Source organism: Silurus meridionalis, chromosome 21, assembly GCF_014805685.1.
Source record: "Silurus meridionalis isolate SWU-2019-XX chromosome 21, ASM1480568v1, whole genome shotgun sequence".
Classification (NCBI taxonomy): Eukaryota; Metazoa; Chordata; class Actinopteri; order Siluriformes; family Siluridae; genus Silurus; species Silurus meridionalis.
In genome coordinates, this window is record NC_060904.1 from 14,772,379 (window position 1) to 14,791,928 (window position 19,550).

Genomic DNA, 19,550 nt, shown 5'->3' on the forward strand with positions numbered 1-19,550 from the left:
GAAACGAGCAACAAAGTTCTAGATTTAGCTCCTGATGAATGTGTATGATGAGGTATGATTTAGCCGTGTTTGCACTACACCCTAGAATATTGGCTTTACTTCTTACTGTGTGTGGATTTTTCTCCATTTTATACAGTTTGATTTTTTCCAGGGTTTCTACACACTGCTGTAGGACACAAAGATTAACTGCATGTCTTCAGCAAAGTTTAACTATTAAAAGAGGGTTAATTATCCAAATTATTCACACAAAATAAACCAGTTTTAAACAACCAAAGTTTTTATTCACACGAGCTTTTTCTCTGATCCGGCCCAGAATGAAGAGAGTAAAACATACATTGGTGTAGTTTCAGCTACATGGAATCAGGGATACATTTACCATCAGCTTTTGGTTAAGAAAAAAAAAAAAAAAAAAAAACACCCTGTTTAATCTCTCGCAAGAGAAACGACTGGATTAAAATTTTTTGTACAAACCAAAAGCATTCGAATCCAATAGAGAAAATATACACACAAAATACTGCACTCTACAACACGTCCTTTTCTAACTATTGCCTAAACAGAATAAATTCAATATAAAACGGTCCTTTTTGATCAAAGGCATGTACAGAGGACTAGACCCTTTTTTTTTGGTGAATCTCTAAAGTGGACAACTGAGGGACAAAACAGCTATTAAATTTAAATTAAAAAAAAAAAAAAAAAAAAAGCAACACTGATTCATTATTATGCAGGATGATAAATCGAACAGAACTGATCCTGAAAGCAAGAAATCATGTTTTCCCCCCAAAGCAAAACTGCAGAAACAAAAGTTAACCAAAGTAAAACAGCCTTTACACGGTGGGATTTACAGTGTGCCAGAGCTGCACGAGTTACAGTATTAACGCACAAAGTCTCCTAATGGCCTCCGGATTTGCGTCCTGCCCAGGATCTGGAGCGTGAACGCGAGCGCGAGACCGAGCGAGAGCAGGAACGAGATGCCGATCGGGCGCGGGTGTCTTCATCCTCTCGTGCGCCGCTGGACTGTGGAGCGTCATCGCATGCAGCTGGACGGGGAGAACGAGACCCTGAACGCGACTTCCTGCTTTTCATCTTGATCCTGGTGTCGGGAGAGGGGGAGCGTGAACCCGAGCGGCTGTGAGACGGAGCGCCCCGGTGCCCTCGGCCGTGATCTCGCCCGTGCCTCGACCTGGAGGGGGTAGGAGACGGGACACTGAATACGATATCTAAGCATGCATGATATGAAAGTATAAGTATATGAAAAAATTATGAAGGGGGCAAATTTTTTCCTGCATGGGCAGAAGTGTCTGAAATAAAATGCATAATATAATTTAACAGAGGAGACTTCTCAAAATAAAATAAATACATAAATAAAAAGAGTAATGTGCAATATAAGGCATGGACACTATTTTTCTGGGTATGTAAAATAAGGCAGAAAAAAAAAAAAAAAAAAAACACCACACCTGTCATTGTCACGGCTTCGGCTTCGCCTGTGTCTGCCATAACGAGAGCTGCCAGGGAGAAAAACAAACAAACAGAACAATGTGAATCATGTGATTAAGTTTACAGGGAATTCCCACAGCAAACAGTCTGTAAGTGAGTAATTATGAAAGTTAATGAAGTCACACCCACTCCAAACCCCTGAATTAATAGAAAAGGGTGAGACTAAAATTCATTACAAAGTTGTTTCTATCTTAGTATAAGAGGTTGTGAAACGGACGGCAGTAATTGTGACTCACTCTCTGGGACTATCAGAACGACGAGGTCTGCGCTCGTACGACTGGCTGCGTGAGCGGCGTCTGTCGTAGCTGCGACTCCGGGAACGTCGGTAACGCCCATCGCGCTCGTAATCGTCGTATCTGGAGAAGCTGCGAGGAGAATGGCGTTCTTTCGTCCTCATTTGAGTCGGGGCTAATAAAGAGGGCAATTAACTGTTAGGAACGGACAGGTCAGCGAGATACCCAAGACCAAACATACATTTAATGACCGGGTGTTTCAATGGCACAAAAAGAATGCAATGTTTGAACAAGTACAGAAATGTAATTTCAGGGTAGGAATCAACTTTGTCGTCTCCTCTTAGCAAACTCCAGTGCTGTTAAAAGAAGCATGATCAGAAACACTGGTATATCAGACAAAATACAATCCCAATTTACAAAAAAGACGGGACACCAAAATGTAAATTTAAACAGAATGCAATGATCTGCGAATCTCAAATCCATATATTCTTTACAAAAAAAAGGCCTCAAAAACGTCTATATACTTCTGGGAACTGTGGAGACCATTTGCTGATGTTTTTGGAGACATTTGGAGTTTAAACATTTGATATGTTTATGTTCTATTGTGAATAAAATATGGGTTTATGAAGTCAATGCAATCTGTTTGTTTACATTTTACACAGCGGTGCAATTTCTTTTTTAATTTAAAATTGGGTTGCATAAACACTTACTTTTTCGGTCTCCTTGGGCAAACTGAATTTCGATCTGCCGTCCGCAGACCCATTTCCGGTCAAGGTTGTGGAGAGCATCTTCGGCGTCACGGACGTCCTCGAACGTGCTAATGCTGTTAAGGCTTTCCATTTTAAAACCACACTGACACACAGGCTAAATCACAACGACACACATTCACCAGACAGAATCTCTGAGGACACCGAGCTCATTTCAGCAGTAACATGTTACATTATTAATATAATAGAGAAAGCAAAATGAGCTGAATGGGGAGAAATCATAAACAGGGGAGAGGTAATTACGGAATCAATTTTCATTTTAAGCGTTCAGAAATTGGTCATCGATGAAATCTTTCGGCAAAGCAGAATTACGAAATTAACATGGATCAACTCTGAAGTACTTAAAGCACAGGTAAGATTAGAAAACTGACTTTGGAGTGGAGGGAGGGGGAAAAGGGACAATGCACAGACCGCAGCAGAGGTAGGATACAAAAGTTAATACTCGTTACCTTTAACATGCTTGACCTTGAGCTTGACCTTTATTCTCTTTAAGCGCTTCCCAGAAGGCCTTGAGAGGGTTTTCCTGCTTGTCTTTGCCCCATTATCTTTTGCTCTTTTCCTCTCTCTGTTTGGAACAGGTGCCCTCTTTCTCCTCTTTGAATCTTCGAGCTTTAACTTTTCTCTTTCTTTCCCCTCTATCGCTTGGCGCCTGAATCCTTACGGGTTCTTTGGCTTCAATCTAATCTACTTCGGTCTTTACTCTTAAATACTCTTTGGAGGGACGGTCTCCAGAACTGTATGTCTTTACATTTTCTGAGACAACAGAAGAAATAGCAGTTAGGAGACAGAGGCCAGAATACAATCAAATTAGATCTCACAGTTTCACTTTCAGATTTTGTCTTTTCCTTTTACCCCTCCAAAAAACAAAAATTTATTAATAAATAAACACACACCCAAAACTCAAACCAACAACCACTTGCCCGATTGCTTACAAAGGATATTGAATGTATGCAAATCCTCTTGGCCGACGGGAATAGAAGTCAACGGGAATGTAGACATCTACAATAGGGCCGTAACGACCGAACTCGCGACGCAAATCCTCTGGCCTAAAGCATCATGAAATCATAGTTCACTCATTTGTCTGAAGGAGACGGAGTCCTCTCCTTCTAAGGTTTAGCATAGAAAAAATAACTCTTCTGCATAGTAGTGTTTCCTGCTCTCACACACCTCTTGCGATTATTTAACAGCCCGAGCAGAGGACACATGGGTGTGTGAAAGCAGGAAAACCCCCCAAAATGTGTAGAGCAGGCGATCACCAGGGAACCAGGGGTGAACAGGAACACTTAAACCAACCTTACACCGTTTCCATTTCTGTGGGTTCGCACTCATTTCCTTTCTGCCAGCACTAATTCCCAAGATCTTTATTAAAATTATTATTGCTGACCAAGAAATAAGTTACAACCAAAGAGCAGCCAAAACTCTATACCTTTTCCTTAATATACATCTTACAAGATTGGTGCAGGAACCTGGAACAAGCCAATTTTATTCAAGCAACTTGGGACCATAAAAATAGCAGATCAGAAAGGTGCAAAGAACAAAAGTGCAGAAAAGTTTGTGCACCCTTCAAAACTTCATAAACCAATATATTGAGCTCATACACAAATCCACTGTTGCAATGCTTTTAGTATTTTATCCATTTTCTTCCCTCTGAAAAGTCATTTTGCACATGCGCACTGGTTTATTTTGCACAACACACCGGTATAATGTACACAAATCACGTTAAGTATAGTCATGTTTAGGGTTTACTGGATCTACCTCAAACCATCAAGATTAATAAATATATAAATTGAGATTCTAGGCTAGAAAAAAAAAAAAAGATTTCTTTACCAGGCCACGTGGATTCACCCACTCCTGCTTGTACATTTACATTAATAATAAAGTAAACCAATAATACAATTTTTAACAAATACCTTTAATAATAAGTCTATTGTTTTTAGAGCTAAAAGACTAATCAATCCACCAGCCCCCTCTTTACCTATATTTAGCTGCATACCTAAAAGGCTAAGCCAGTTAGCATGACTAGCCGACCCGCCTTCCTTTTTTTTTTACCTTTTTTGGAAGCTTGTCTATTTTTAAAACCAAATAATTTTGGTATTTTTTCCATTACTGAAGCACGATAATGCATTGTATACACGTATAGGACCTCGCGGTGTTCGTGTTGGTACAAAAGCGCTAAAAAATTGTAAAGTAAAAAAAAAGCTTAGCTCAATGTAAGCTAGTATTACAACCAGGTGCGTACTACCGCACTAGATAGTATGTAGGAACGGCGCGCGCCGCGGCCCGCCATATTGGCCTTTTGCACTATTTCCTACACACTGTTTAGGACGCTAGTATGCGTTTACTATGACGTCGCCGCGCTTAGCAACCTTTATTTTTTTTTTCTCTTCTCCTTCAAAAATAATACTCTAAATATGTGTTTTAAAGGTCTCCAAAAACCTACCTGCTTTCATCGGAAATATTCCTGATGAAAAGAGAAGTATTTGGTGGTCTCAGGTACCGCGCCATGTCGCTCTAAAAGAAAAAACGAACAGAAACCGCCGATGCGCGCCGAAGAACCCTTTTATCGAAGGCCGCCAACGTCGCGGGTTTGCTTCTTGCGCATGCGCGTTCGGGCCCGGTAGTACGCATGCGCCTTGGGATCATCTGACGTCCATTCAATGGATGAGAAGATCGGATCATTTTAGTGACTCGGTTCTTTGAATCTTGTTCATCAAAATAATCGAATCTTTTTTTTGTCATTTAGTTCATTTGGTCAAAAATAACATAAAATGTTACATGCATAACATGGCTTAATACTCAGTAAACACATTAATAGTAAAGCATGTTATGTACAGACACAAATCCAGAATATAAACTTAACTTATATAATTAAATATAAAGCTGAACGTAGCTTAATGCGATAAGTCAGCATTTTTAAAAGACCAAACTAAATCAAACTGTTTATCCGTACTTTATATTGTGTTTACTAAGTGTGGTCTTTTAAATACTGTCTTAGCATTAATGCCATGTTAAGCTTTTTCCTTAACGGTTTTCTATTGGAGAAAAACACTTAAAGCGTGATTAAGGGTGTTACGTTCGTAATCTGGACTCGTGTCTGTACATAGCATGTTTTATTATTAATGTGTTTACTGAGTTTGGTCTTTTAACGAACACTGTCTTATCGCATTAAGCTACATTAAGTGTTTTTCAAGTTAAGCATTTTAGAATGTCCCCCAGTGATGTGACTCAAAAACCTCAACTATTGCATTGTGTATCATCTTGTGACAATAATGTCAAGATTCGGACAAAAAAAAACAAAAAACGATCTATTGCATTGTGTAGCATCTATAGGAGTCATGTGAAAAAAGAACAAACAACTCAGACAATAAGACTAATGAGATGAACAACTCAATTCTGTTTCCTGTGTATGCACTGCATAGCATATATGGGAGTCACGTGGTAAAAAAATGACTTCGTCTAGAAGAGTAGAAAGATGAACTCCATTCTCTTTCCTGTACATAACCTACAGAGATTTTGCGATGCTTAGTTTACGCATGTCCAGTAGAAAATTAACGAATCGCTCTTAAAACTCGTTCTTCGTACTCGTTCTTCTAAGTCAAATTTAAGGAAAATTGATAAAATGATGGAATCGTTTATGAACAACCTATCACTACCCATCACTAATGGGGCATGCTTGATCAATGCAACTGAGGATGGATGAGGCCTGGAAAAGCATCTCAAGAGAAGGATTTGGTTATGCACATGGGTGTCAGACTTCTGGTAGACTTCTTTACTGCAAAGGATTTGCATGCAATTAAAAATAATTGGAAAAAATCCTTGTTTCTTTGCTTTATAACTTTTCAAATTGTAAAAAGAATGGTGTTAATATATAATTTCCTCCACTTCAATTATAAGTATGTAATCTAATACAATACAACACCACTGCATGCTACGAGATCATGCATATTTTGTGTTACTTTTCATGTCAGAATCCAATCCAAGCACAGATCAATTAAAGTGAAATCTATTAACTTAATTCTTAAAGATTCCTTCCTGCCTCCTGTCAAATTAATTTTCTAAAAGTTAATCAATATTATTATTCTCATATATGTAATCTCCAATATAGAATATGAGGACAAAGTACAACTAAAATATTTTCTAAGCATTATAATAAAGCAAGAAGGAAGGAAGGAAGAAAGGAAGGAAGGAAGGAAGAATTGTTTCATTTATATATGCAGATTTTCCTTCTGTTTACTCAATGTCTCTTAAATGTTAAACAAACTTGTAAATTATTTTATTTACAACACAAAAGCCAATTCCCAGAGCATTCTGGGTTGCCCAGTACCAAAACACATACATGTGGAAAGGAACAAAAGTATGTAATATTTAATTAGATACTAATATAGTCGACATTTTGACAAATGACATTTTTATTTAAATAGATGGCATATTTTGAACTGGAGACATTTTCAGCAGGCCAAGTCACATCTTTTTACTTTTCCTGACCATGGTGGTTCCTCCTACAGTCAAAGTCTAAGGGGAAAGAGAAAGAGAAAATGTCAGCTTTGTGATAATATTTAAAAAACGTAATAATAATAAAATCTCTGGCAGTGCATTTATGTACAGAACATAAATTGCAAAAGCGTTGTACACATGATTCACAATCTTGCCATGGACTGCATCTGACCAATTTATTATCTTTCTATTATTTCTGGCCATGATACAGATCTGAGTGTTTGTTGAGTTTGTTGCACACACACACACACACACACACACACACCTCGATCATCTCTCCACCCTTGATCTCCTGCCTGTGTGAGAACTTCTCAGACTCACAGATGAGCTTTCCTCCCTCCATCTTCACAACACACTAGAAGAAACACAGATCACAGATGTGTTCAGTATTGTAAAGATGTTCGAGCACATTCATTCAATTATATCTAATTTCCATAGCTTCTAGGAAATGAATCAGGTGTCTATTGGATGATGAACTAAGTGTTCTAAGGTAGTGGCATCACATTTTATATCCATATGTACTCATTTGCAGAAGTTCAAAATATATGTAAATCTGTCTATGGTGGATTTAAACAACGAAGTGATTTGGGGATATAGTAATATTTACCTTATGTTTTACCTCAGGAAAAAGGTCTATAGTTTTTCCCTGAGGTAAAACATGAGGTAAATATTACTATATCCCCAAATCACTTTGTTGTTTAAATCCACCATCCTCTTAAGGTTTCTCCCTGATGCCATCTCAGGGGGGTTTTCTTTGCCATAGTTGCCACTAGCTGACACATTAGGGATACAGTTATAGTGACAATAAATCAAGTTTTAACACATCTTTATCGCAATGTCTATACAAATACTCTACAAACAAAACAAACAAACAAAAAAATTGAAAAAAAGAAAAAAAGAGTGATCTTGCTATTCTTGCTTTCTAATTTGCTAGATAACATAACATAACATCTCATGGTCTCAATGTATTAGTCATTCGGTAAAAGTTAAAATGATGCCACACTTGAAATAACGAATTTAGCTACAAAATACAAAATAACGTAGCTAGCTAACCAGCCTGACAGCCTTCTGTATTTAGCTAGCTAGTTAGCTTACTAATAAGGAAAGGAAAGACAGAGGCTCAGGTTATAATGTTTTGTTGTTTTTGAAGATTATTAAAGGCATTTAAAATAGGATAAAAGGGGTAATAAAAAGTACAGCAATTTAACAACCTGTTTTTGTTGTTGCTAGCATTGCTGTTGTTGCTCTAGCATTGACATAGTTTAATTGACTTCATATTAAAACTTAAACAAAACAACAACAGAGCTGATCAGTCAACACACACAGCATGCATTCAATCATATTAATAACAATATAACAACAATGTAGCGTTAATATCGGAGAGTGACTATTGAAAGGCTAAGGGCAAAACATAACATAAATCAGAGCTAGGGTCTTGCTTGTTCAAGTAAATCCCACAAAGGGGCCCATATCCACCAGAATAAATTGGAATTGTTCTGCAAGTCTTTAAAGTTGTTTTTATGATGGTTTTAATCAAATAGCCCATTCAGCCAAATGATACTTGGAAATGACCTCAATAATAAACTGTAGTATGAGGTATTGGGAATACCTTGAGCTTATTTCCGCCCATGGTGGTGATATCGGCTTCCTTGCCGATAGTGAAGGAGTTAGTAACTGTTTTCCCAGGGGTCTTTGCAGTGATGACAAAGTCATTGCCTGTCTGTTGGATCTCCGTGACAGGTTTAATATCTTTGGCCATCTTGATGACATCTTCAGGTAGTGCTAAATGACAAAATTACAAATCAGTTTAACTCAAATTGTTTAATTAGTAGCTAAGTGTAGCTAAGCACATAATATTTTAGCATAAGCACATAATATTAAATAGCATACTCACATATGGCCCTGAGGAACTCCTCGTAGTTTTCCTGAGCATAAACCTGCCACGTTCCACTGAAAGCCATTTTGATCCTGGTGACTGGTGTCTCCTTCACCACAAGACGGGTTTCTGAAGCTCTGTTAAGTGTGCAGAAGCTCAAATGCCGCCTCACCTACTTATATCAGCAGGAAAATGACTACTCTAGCATTTGTAATCATTAACATCCTTTGTTTGGATAACCAAGAGTTCAATAACATCCTTGGGTTGGTAACCGTACTGACACTTTGGCATGGTACAAATTTAGAGATTTGCTACAATTCCATACATTAGAAATACATTTATGGTCAAATGTTAGGGGACAAAATACTTCAAAAATAACTTGTAAAAAAAAATTAAATCCTAATCAGAAACATAATCCAGTCCAAGCATGGAGCTATAAATTGAGTCCAAAGTGAAACAGCCTATATAACAGCTTTTTCACCTTATTTCATTAAGAGTTTTGCCAGTTTGCAGCCACTTATGAAATCATAGCTGAGAATATTTAGCATTTATTCATTCATATTCGGAATATCCTTTATCCTGGTCCTGGATTTATTTGTCTGTCCTTAAAATTGGAGGTAGAAATACTGGTTTATTAAATTGATAGAATATATTCACACACACACACACACACACACACACACACACACACACACACACACACACACACACACGCTATCATGCCAGTATCGGTGCTGATGGTCTATCATCTTAAGAAGCAAATATCAATTAATGTCCTATGCATGCAAAACATAGAGTAGACAGGATCGATGCGTTTTCACCATGCCATTTCACAAATATCTCCATCAATGAGCCCCTCTTCCTTCACACATTTCATACACATTCGCAACCCAAACACAAATCATCAAACTTGAGTTTCATTGAGTTGAATCAGGTGGTAATCTGATATTTGGTGCGCCTTATGAAATCCCAAAATGTCCTGCAATGGGTTGTGTCCAAACAATGAATTTTAGCTTGCCCTGAATACACTTTTACTATTTGGAGGTAATAGAAAAAATGACATATTTTACACACTGAATTGCTTGCTTTCACCTGGTGTTGCTGGGAAAACACTCATGTGTGACCAGGATAGAGCAATTCATGAAGATCATCTCTACAATGACACAGATTGTAGCCCATCTATTGCAATGTATCAATCAAAACAAAGAGACTATTTCCAGAACAGATTTGGATGTGTGTTGGGAGTCTCAGCAGAGCAATGACCACTCACACATCACTCACTCAATCAATCAATATCACTGCAGTTTGTCTGCCTACAAAGTGAACCGTACAATCGGTGACCAGAGAAACTGGGCAATGTATGAAAATGACTAAAACAGACAACAAAACAATAAAAGTTACAGCAAGGCAAACCAGAGCACAGCTACATAGAAGGTGGATCTTTTGGAAAATCATCACACTTCCTGCTTTGGTCAGTTATATTAGAATCAAAACCAGATTTATCCAACACTTTACTAAAGAGTAAATTATAACTGAACAAATGTTATTTGGTATACGCTTTCATGGTCAGGCCTCTATCCAGATTCTGAGGTTTTCACAACATTAACAAGAACGTCCATGCCGCTCGCTTCAATAAGCAGATTTTACACCCAGATATACAAACCCTGTGTCCTAAACACACTCCAGTGTACAGCTGAGCCACAGGTTAATGACACTGTGGACATTTGCTTTTCAGAAAAAGGTCCTCAACTTGCATAAGAAAGCAGATATCTTCACACACACGCACACACACACACACACACACACACACACACACACACAAACACACACACTACAATGTCAATGCTGATGGCCAATAACATCTCAATCAGTAGATACCTATAGCAAAGAGTAGTAGCAGAAACTGACTGTGTGGTAACATCTGGTTGATGCATTTACCACCGATATCAATAATATAAATGAGTCGTGCAATTCTCTCTTTCACACACTCACACAAATCAAACACACCAGAACTAATGTACAATGTTGAAAACAATAATCTAAAAATAGCTAGAACTTTTTTATACTCTAAAACCACATATTTTTGTGAAAAAAAGACCAATTAAACTATATAATACTGAGGTCCTACATGACCTTATGCAGGCTTCTAAATAAATGATGAGCCAAAAATATTAGAGACTAAACGCATTTAGATTTTAATTTATACCTCACAGAAACACAAAAAAACCCACAAACACAACCTTAATCTTCACATTATAGTAAAATACCCAATAAACACAGGACTTAAAACAAACGGATAGGTTCATAAATCAACAGTGTCAGTAAATGAATACAGGTTTAACCCAGATTTAAAAAACACAAGAGAATTCAACTACAGATGTTTGGCCTAACCATGAAAATGGCCTAACTATGCTTTATGCCATTGTACAATGTTTCACAAATTAAATATTAGTCACAGGTTCTGAGGAAAAAAAAAAAACAGAATATGTTTGCAGAAATAATTCATCCCCAAAGGCTTTACATTTTCACCTTTATTTTCATTAAGTGATACCTAATTTTTATTCCAACACCTTAGGGTTTTAACATGAGAAATTTATTGTGGTTGAACACCAACAAAGAGGTGACTGTATACATTAGAAAAGTCATGGAAGCTTTATAACTGTTTTAAAAGAGAGACTTTTAAAGGTCCAAATAATTATAAAGTTGGGTATTAAATATATAAGCAGTAGACACTTTTTTTCTGTAAAAGGGTGCTGTTAATAATAACCATTAATAACAGGGTGCTGTGATGATGTGTTATTGTACCCCAAAGTTGATTATTTGCCCAATAAGGGCACCTCCTAGTGTTTTATTCATTTTATACCACAGCAATAAAGAACAACAAATATCTGGTTATAGTTACATTTCTAGTTGAAGCTTTCTTTAATTCTTATATTAAAGCACCATTTAATCAGTGATCAATCCTGTCCTAAACAGCCCAGTTAAATTTTAGGGTCAGACTGCAAGCTAATCCATTCCACCCCATTCTTGATTTTAAATATTTGCTGATATTTCTACAACATGGCATCCTCTTATTCACTCAACCATTTCTCCTTCTCTACATCTTCACTGCGTCGGCCCGTGGCTTCTCGCCGTGTTTATACACGCTCACGGTCACGTAGACCGTCTGCGAGCCGTACGTGTTGCGTACAAAGACGCTGTAGTTGCCGGAATCCTCCATACACACCGAGTAGATGGTGAGAGTTGTGCAATTGTTGTCTCTGGCCACACTGAAGCGGCCTTCAGAGACAATCTCCCTGTCATTCTTCAGCCAGAACATCTCTGGCTGGGGGTCACCCTCAGCAAAACAGGTCAGACATAGAGACTGTGTGTATGTGAAAGAGATAAGGAGAGAGAGAAGCAATAAGGGAGTGAGATTTAACAGGAAGGACATAGTTTAAGTTGTTTCAGTGAATCATACCTTGTCTTCCATGATGGCCACAACGTCAGGTAAGCCTTTTGTGACTTTGGCACGATCTAGAAAAAAAAAGTGAAGCAAAATCTTATGAGTTTTTCTTTTGGTCTTATAGCTACAGTGGCGCTTGAAAGTTTGTAAACCCTATAGAATTTTCTATCTTTATCCATTAATATCATCATATTCTCTTCATTATTATCATTATCCTATCATTACACATCTTGCTTTTGGAGTGATATTTATTGGTTGACTATTTCTGGGGAGGGTAGCAGTGGTCTTAAATTTTCTTGCATTTGTGGTCCACAAATCCTCACGAGTCCTTTAAGTACTCTATAAATTTTTTTTTTGAGGTCCTTAGAAATCTCCATGCATTGAACCACTTTCACAAAGACTTTGATTCCCAGTTCAGTCACTGGCATGACTTGATTGTCATTCCATCGAGTCAGTGTAATATGAAGAAAGCAGATCCCATTTTGTACAATTAGACCTTATTAACAGTAATAAGTTTGTTACGACTGCTCATGCAGCAACATATTAGCAGTATACTTCTTTTAGAGGTTTCTTTCTATTTCCACATTCCTATAGAATTTAGTTTTTCGTTGTTTTCAGCTCCTCATATCAAATGCAATCTGACAGCAAAGAAATCTGTTTTATCACCCCACTATTGATTTACACACAGTGTTAGGACATTTTTACTCGAGATAGCTGATGACCTTGGAGGCCTGAAGTACACATTGCTGAGTTTAATAATCTGTAGGAGCCGCTCAGAAGATCAAGTTAAGCAGCAGACTAAACAAACTCTGTCATTTTCTCAATGTACATATTGACAACGATTTTTAGATTTTGTCACAGAATGTGAAAAAAAAATGCCACCTTTGAAGGATCCTCTTTTAGCAGTCATGTAAACAGCTTTCATCATTTCATATGACATTACAGTTTTAGTTTCTTTCTCAATTCTTGGTCTAATAACCAGTCTTGTTTGAAAAGTCTATACCGTTAATCTGATTCGCTAATTTGTTTTTACATTTGCAATTATGGCTTTTGGCAGATGCCCTTATTCAGAGCAATTCTCATTCATACATCTGAGAATGGTTCAGGGCCTTGCTTCAGGACCCAGCAGTGGCAAATTGAAGAAAGCCAACTGTAAACCCTAAATATACAGTATACTACAAAATCTGCTCCAGCAGGAAGTGACACTTATATATATACATTTTTTAAATTGCAGTTTTATCGATAACAGCAATATCTTTTATTAACATCCTACAGCAAATTTCTTCAACAAAATACTCACTTTTCTCAGCAATTTCCACCTGCCTGTGACAAATGGAAAGAACTATGTGTTAAAAGTCACATCATTATGTACAACAGACATTCCAAATCCTATTAACACTTCTCCGAGCACAGTTGGAGTAAAAGCTGTTACAAGAGATGAAAGTGCAAAAATCATTGCAAAGACCTTTACTTACTTCAGCCTCTGGTATTCCAGCAGAGCATCTGCAAAAGCTTTAAGGTAGAGAAAGCAGAGAGGTAAAAATGTTTGTAGAACAGCTTAGTTAATGTATTCAATACATATATATTCAATATATATAAAAAAAACTGATAGTACCCAAGTGAATAAGATGTTTGTGGGATTTGTATAAATTTGACTTCTAGCATCTTTATGCATTGTCCTGTGTTGTGTATTAGAAGTTTAGAGTGCTGGTTTATGGTTTGTATATAATATACTGTGCCTTTTAGTGCATTCGAAGATGTATTTCTATCCCTTTGTCTAAAAGCATTGATCAGACCGCATTAATTTAGTTTACAAAGCTAACAACAAGCAAGGCAACAAGAAATATTGCTAACGTAGATAAGACAGAGGAAGTCGGCGATGTAAACAGGACTGAGAACAACTTGACTGAGGACAGAGACATTCTTGCCCTGATCATTTTCATCACCTGATCATTTTCTCTGCTTGTGTTCTATATAGTAAATGTTCAGCCTGGATACATTCATTAGGTAACAAAATAAGAAATAATTTTGTATTAATATAATAATATGATGTGAGGTCCAGTTATTAGCATGACACTAAAACAGGTAGTAACAATGGCTATTTTTTTCTAAGTACATGTACAGTATCTTACAAAAGTGAGTTCACTCCCCACATTTCAGCAACCATTGTAGTATATCTTGTGGAAGAGGAGTGAAACCCAGCATCAACCTGTGCAACTCTGGTGAATTTTATGCCCAGGAGGATTAAGGCAGTGCTGGATAACAATAGCGCTCACACAAAATATTGACAATTTGGACACAGTTTTGACATGTTCACTTAGGATGTACTCACATTTATTTCTATAGTATTGCCCCTTAAGAAGATATACTACAGTGGTTGCTGAAATGTGAGGGGTGTACTCACTTTTGTTAGATACTGTCAGAGCCCACACTTTACTTTAACTCGAGTGAAAAAGTGTAGTCAGTACTCTTTTAAAACATAATATCTGACTAAAGATGTCATCAGTGTAGGTCATTATTTGCATTTTGGTTAAAAGGGACATAGAATCTATATATCACTTTGGCCTCTTGTTTGTCAGGTGTCTCCCCCAAGACATCATAATTCCTCCCACGATGACTCCTCTGTGTCAGAACAGATACCTTGTCCAGACAAATCCAGAGAGCGCTTGTGTGTTTCCTGTCCATCAAACATCTCCAGGTTGTATTTTCCTTTGTCATTTTCAGTTGGGTTGATGATCTCGATCCAGAGCTTGTGCATACTGCTGCCAGGTTTGGTCCTTTCATCCTGATCGATCCTCCTCTCTCTGTTACACACCAGTGAAAAGCAAGGCCTTTGTCATTTTTAAAAGTCTCTATTGGGTTAACAGAAATAAAAAAATACACCTCAGCTGCCCTTGGAAGTTGTATGTCACTAATCCCTAACCCCATGTTCTTGTTTCATTATGACCCACACCACTGTTTAAGATCTGGTGCCTAAAGAACTCATTGCCATGTTCTTGTTTAGGTCTTTTATATTCCTTGACATATTTACCTCATCATGCTCCTAGTTTCTAGATTTGGCCCTGTTTCGCTTTTTGTTTTTTTTGTGTGACACTCTTTTGTTTATTTGCACTACTCTACATTAAAAGTGAGTACTTGCATGGCAGTTATAACGCAGTGCAGCTGAAACCTAGAACCTGATTTGTCAGAAATGTCTTTAGCAACATCTCTGGTATGGCAATTTAAATCTGATTTCAGTGCAAGCGCAACCTTGAATATATGATATTCCTGTAGTCGTTATATTTCTTGTCTCTTCAACTGCAATGTCCTTACCAGTCTTATGAAACTTAGCCAGTCTTAAACACAATTCAAATAGGGTTCTAACATTATTTAGCTAGCCATGTTCACTATCAGTTCACTATCACTGTTACGAAAATTATCTTTATCGTAAGAATGTGAACATTAGCTTTTGTTAATATTTTTGTACTTACAACCAGCAGGTTCCAAGCAAACTGTGTTAGCTAAACTAGGAGATTTTTTTCTAGCAACCTAGCTAATTGTTTTATGTATTAATAAACACATCAGCTAACTAGCAAGGTATTGGTACATTAGCTTTTATGCTACTACGTATCTGAAAGTTTGCTAGCAAGACAATGTAACACTATTACATTGTGAATTCAGAACCATTTATTGATGCTACGCTAACTATTTTATTGTGTAATCAAATCAAGTACCCAATCCTTTAAAAAAGGTAGCTAACAATTAGTTAAATTACATTATTGTGTTTTAAATTGACTTTCCATTTATTTTTTAGAACAAGAGAAGAAATAAATGCTAATGCTGTCTAACTCTTAGTGAGCCAGAAACGTTTGTCGCTCTGCAAAAAGCCTTGCTGATCTACAACAAGCTTTCAGAGTGAACTTTTGGCTTTACAAAGTTGCTTGGTGTACTGGGGGATCGCAAAATCTCACTTAAAGTGCCAGCTGGTCTTCATGTAGCTCAGATAGTACTTCAGAGAACAGTAGAGCTTAAAGCCGGCCGCTGTGCACTGGATACTCATGGGACCAGCAGAGAGAGCTGTAGATCAGATGGAGGAACAGAGGAACAGTGGAACAGGGAGAGGGGGTTCAGTCATGCTAAGCTTTATATATGTGGAAAAAAAAAAACATATAAACATTGTGTTACAGTCAGAGTGTGCGACTCTGCAGTTCCCTGTGGACTTACCACAGTTTTTGCTCAGGCACTGCATCAGACGCTCAAACTCTGAAAAGGCAGAAAAAAGCGGGAAAAAATTACTGAAATGAAGATTTTTATTGCATAACTGTAAGTTATGAGAAAAATATAAGGTGTAAACAGTTTAAGGCTTGGATTTAAAAGTCTTTAATTAAAAGAACAGTTCGGTCAAAGACCAAATGTACGAAACATACACAAAGCCTATAGCGATGAAGTCAGTTATTAATGTTCGAAAGTTGCTAAGTAAGAGAAGATTATAGTTTACGGTTTTTATAACAAATATCTGAAAACACACTATTTTGTTCAGCAATAGGTATAACACACTAAACCCATATTCCTATTTTACCATAAAGTATATTGTTCAATAATTATGCAAGCAATATATACCTGAAAATTGTATTGTTACAGAAAAATAATCTGAGAAATCTGAAGGTTTTGGACTTACAATATTTTGCCAATGATGTTTTAAAATGTATTAATAGACATCATATCACAATTTCATGTACTTATATTCCCACAAAATCACTTACACAAAACAGCTTAAAAACTTTACATTATTGAAGCAAATCAAGTTTATTACAAAGAAATCTTGCATTGTAGTCCTCTGTCTCAAAGCCTTTCAAATTGGACATCTGAAAAAACAGTTACAAAGTACTGACACTGGAGACTCCTTACATAAATGGTACATAATATCTTGTAAAGTTTTCATACGATTATTCCTTTTGTCATATTTAAGTTATTTCAGTGACCATTGTGGGTTTTTCTTTCTTTAATAGAAGGGTACCACCAATATTGTCCACGTGTGTAGTTTTGGTTGTATTTACTGTATATACATATACATTTACATAAAAGTATAATCATGTCCAGAATTACACTTAGTCTTCCTTTAATCCAGCTACATTATACACCATTTCCAATCTGAAGTAACTAAACAACCATAACACTGATCAGTTCCCACATCTCATTGGTCAGAAGGACTTGATTTATTACACTCATCATAATACACGTGTGCATATTATGATTTGATCCATTTTTAACTGAAACTTGACCTTCAATTTAAACCAAACTCCCAACAAAGGCTGCAGCTTTATCAGATACACTGGGAAAGGAACTGCTTTGCATTATGGTCTATTTTATACAGGATTGTGTTATTTTAAAAAACAGATAAACAAGTCACAGATAGTGAACTTGAAAACTCTGTTTGAGGTAAAAGTGTACAGTTTGACTGGTGCTAAACTTGCAGTTAAAGATTTCAGAATACATCCGACACCGAGCTTGGCTTATTGACTATAAAAGTAGATTGAATACTTCTGAATTTTAACTGTAATTAAAAGCTATAGAGTAGACCTGCTTAAAGTCTGGGTTGAGCTAAAAATCACAGAAACAATAAAGGATTTAATTTAACAAAGTTCAAATCTGCTTTGCATTTTTCAATGGGATCTAACCTTTGTCTGTAAACTCCAAAATGCTCTCGTCCTCTCCTCTGGCATCAGCCACCACAGCCCTGTACACACCGGCTTCCTTCTTAGTGACCTGAGTTACAAATTTAGCAACTTATCATTATTAGGAAATCATTACTACTTAGAATTAGCTAAGTAACACCAAACCAGGCTATGACAGCAATGCACGTGAGGGCGGGTACCTGCGGAACCGTAAACATGCCGACTCCAGAGGGATCGTATATGACCTGCGTGATCTCTACACCATCCTTAAACCACTTCATCTTCGTGTCCTTGTTTGTGTTCGTCACCTGCCGAAGTGTAAACAGAGAAAACGGACTAATTTGTTTTTGCTAATCTTTGGAAACAATTACAGGAATTCATGAGATGCATTTCTTAAACAGTTGGACATTTTTGATGTTTCTTCACATTTACAGGCCTTTGCTATCAAAATCTTTACAGTAATTAAAAAAATTGATCCAGTACAACCCAATCAGCCTCAGTTATGTATTAAATGTTGTATTTAATTCTGCAGCCTGACCTTGCATTTCATAATCAGCTCACAGTCCTCTGTCACAGTCCATGACAAAAACTCCTCGAAGTAGGGTCCTGATGGGGAAAAAAAATAATGAATACAGCACGGATATCCATTGATACAGTTAAACTTCATTCTCTCATCCATTGAACATGCAGGTAACTCCGTCCTGCAGACTTGCCCATGGTGGAAAACTTAGAGGAATTTATTTCTTTATTTTTTTTAACAAAACAATGACTCTGGAGACTCCTTCCAAGAATGTTAAATAATTACAGTATGTCCTCAGAAAACGTCACCACATCACCCCCTTGTCCAGAGCGACGAAAGAGTCTTTAGCAATGAATAAATCTACACTGGTACGCTAGATTACAACTTAAGATAAATCAGCCTACAACTCTGTAAAATTTTTGATTTTTTTCTATTGAAAGTCTATCTTCTCTAAATGGCTAAATGAGCTGTTACTATAGAAACGACAGCATTAGAATAAGTGAATTAAGTGAATTATATACACCTGGGATTTGAATAACAGCTGGGAGTACTGTTGCAGAAAATGAATCCACACCTTCTGACCAATAACAATTAATCATTTACCACCACTGTCTATAATCAGGTATAAGAAATATATACTGACTTAACACTTTTTTTTTTTAGAAACAGTCACAATTTTCATTAGAAATTTACCTTTGGAACCTGTGATAGTTTAGAAAATTTTTTCAATGGCTTTTTTTTAGTCTGACGCTCCATTTTATGTGCTGTTCTGAAAACTCTTGAGTCGAGGGGATGGAAGATGGCAGTGAATGGTGATTGATTAGCAATGCTCAGTTACATCACAGGTTTCATTTAAAAAAAATGAAATTTACAATATTTTAAAATAAAACCCTTAGTTTTTAATTTAAAATAAATGATCTAGTACTAATCCTAGTAGTACATATATATATATATATATATATATATATATATATATATATATATATATATATATATATATATATATATATAGATAGATAGATAGATAGATAGATAGATATATCTTTTTTTTTTTTTTTGCCTCCATG

The 19,550-nt window shown here is 36.7% G+C and overlaps 3 protein-coding genes across 5 annotated transcripts in view; all 3 read right to left on the reverse strand.

Annotated features, from left to right (window-relative positions):
- Positions 1-259: 259 nt before the first annotated feature.
- On the reverse strand, positions 260-5,108 carry srsf10a (serine and arginine rich splicing factor 10a). Of its 3 annotated transcripts, XM_046834168.1 has the most exons (6): positions 4,935-5,108; positions 3,436-3,540; positions 2,438-2,541; positions 1,731-1,902; positions 1,455-1,502; positions 260-1,180 (listed from the first exon to the last, which is right to left on the reverse strand). In XM_046834168.1, the coding sequence occupies exons 1-6, from the start codon at positions 4,997-4,999 to the stop codon at positions 889-891; spliced, it is 786 nt and encodes a 261-aa protein (XP_046690124.1). In that variant the 5' UTR covers positions 5,000-5,108; the 3' UTR covers positions 260-888. The 3 variants fall into 3 exon arrangements, with proteins under 3 accessions (XP_046690124.1, XP_046690126.1, XP_046690127.1); XM_046834170.1 differs by lacking the exon at positions 3,436-3,540 and having other exon boundaries at positions 2,438-3,247; positions 4,935-5,091; XM_046834171.1 differs by lacking the exon at positions 4,935-5,108 and having other exon boundaries at positions 2,438-3,247; positions 3,427-3,540.
- Positions 5,109-6,835: 1,727 nt separating this feature from the next.
- On the reverse strand, positions 6,836-9,034 carry fabp10a (fatty acid binding protein 10a, liver basic). Its single transcript, XM_046833765.1, has 4 exons — positions 8,883-9,034; positions 8,598-8,770; positions 7,254-7,343; positions 6,836-7,006 (listed from the first exon to the last, which is right to left on the reverse strand). The coding sequence occupies exons 1-4, from the start codon at positions 8,947-8,949 to the stop codon at positions 6,956-6,958; spliced, it is 381 nt and encodes a 126-aa protein (XP_046689721.1). The 5' UTR covers positions 8,950-9,034; the 3' UTR covers positions 6,836-6,955.
- A 2,755-nt stretch (positions 9,035-11,789) lies between these two features.
- The window catches only part of myom3 (myomesin 3), a 51,057-nt gene continuing 43,296 nt past the window's right edge, over positions 11,790-19,550 (reverse strand). The window contains exons 28-37 of the mRNA XM_046877410.1: positions 18,502-18,569; positions 18,164-18,271; positions 17,967-18,054; positions 16,513-16,551; positions 16,260-16,365; positions 14,950-15,113; positions 13,785-13,821; positions 13,610-13,632; positions 12,325-12,380; positions 11,790-12,228 (exon numbers count right to left, since the gene is read on the reverse strand). Coding sequence (XP_046733366.1) covers positions 11,962-12,228; positions 12,325-12,380; positions 13,610-13,632; positions 13,785-13,821; positions 14,950-15,113; positions 16,260-16,365; positions 16,513-16,551; positions 17,967-18,054; positions 18,164-18,271; positions 18,502-18,569 — 956 coding nt within the window. The 3' untranslated portion in view covers positions 11,790-11,961. The remainder of the gene's footprint in view (positions 12,229-12,324; positions 12,381-13,609; positions 13,633-13,784; positions 13,822-14,949; positions 15,114-16,259; positions 16,366-16,512; positions 16,552-17,966; positions 18,055-18,163; positions 18,272-18,501; positions 18,570-19,550) is intronic.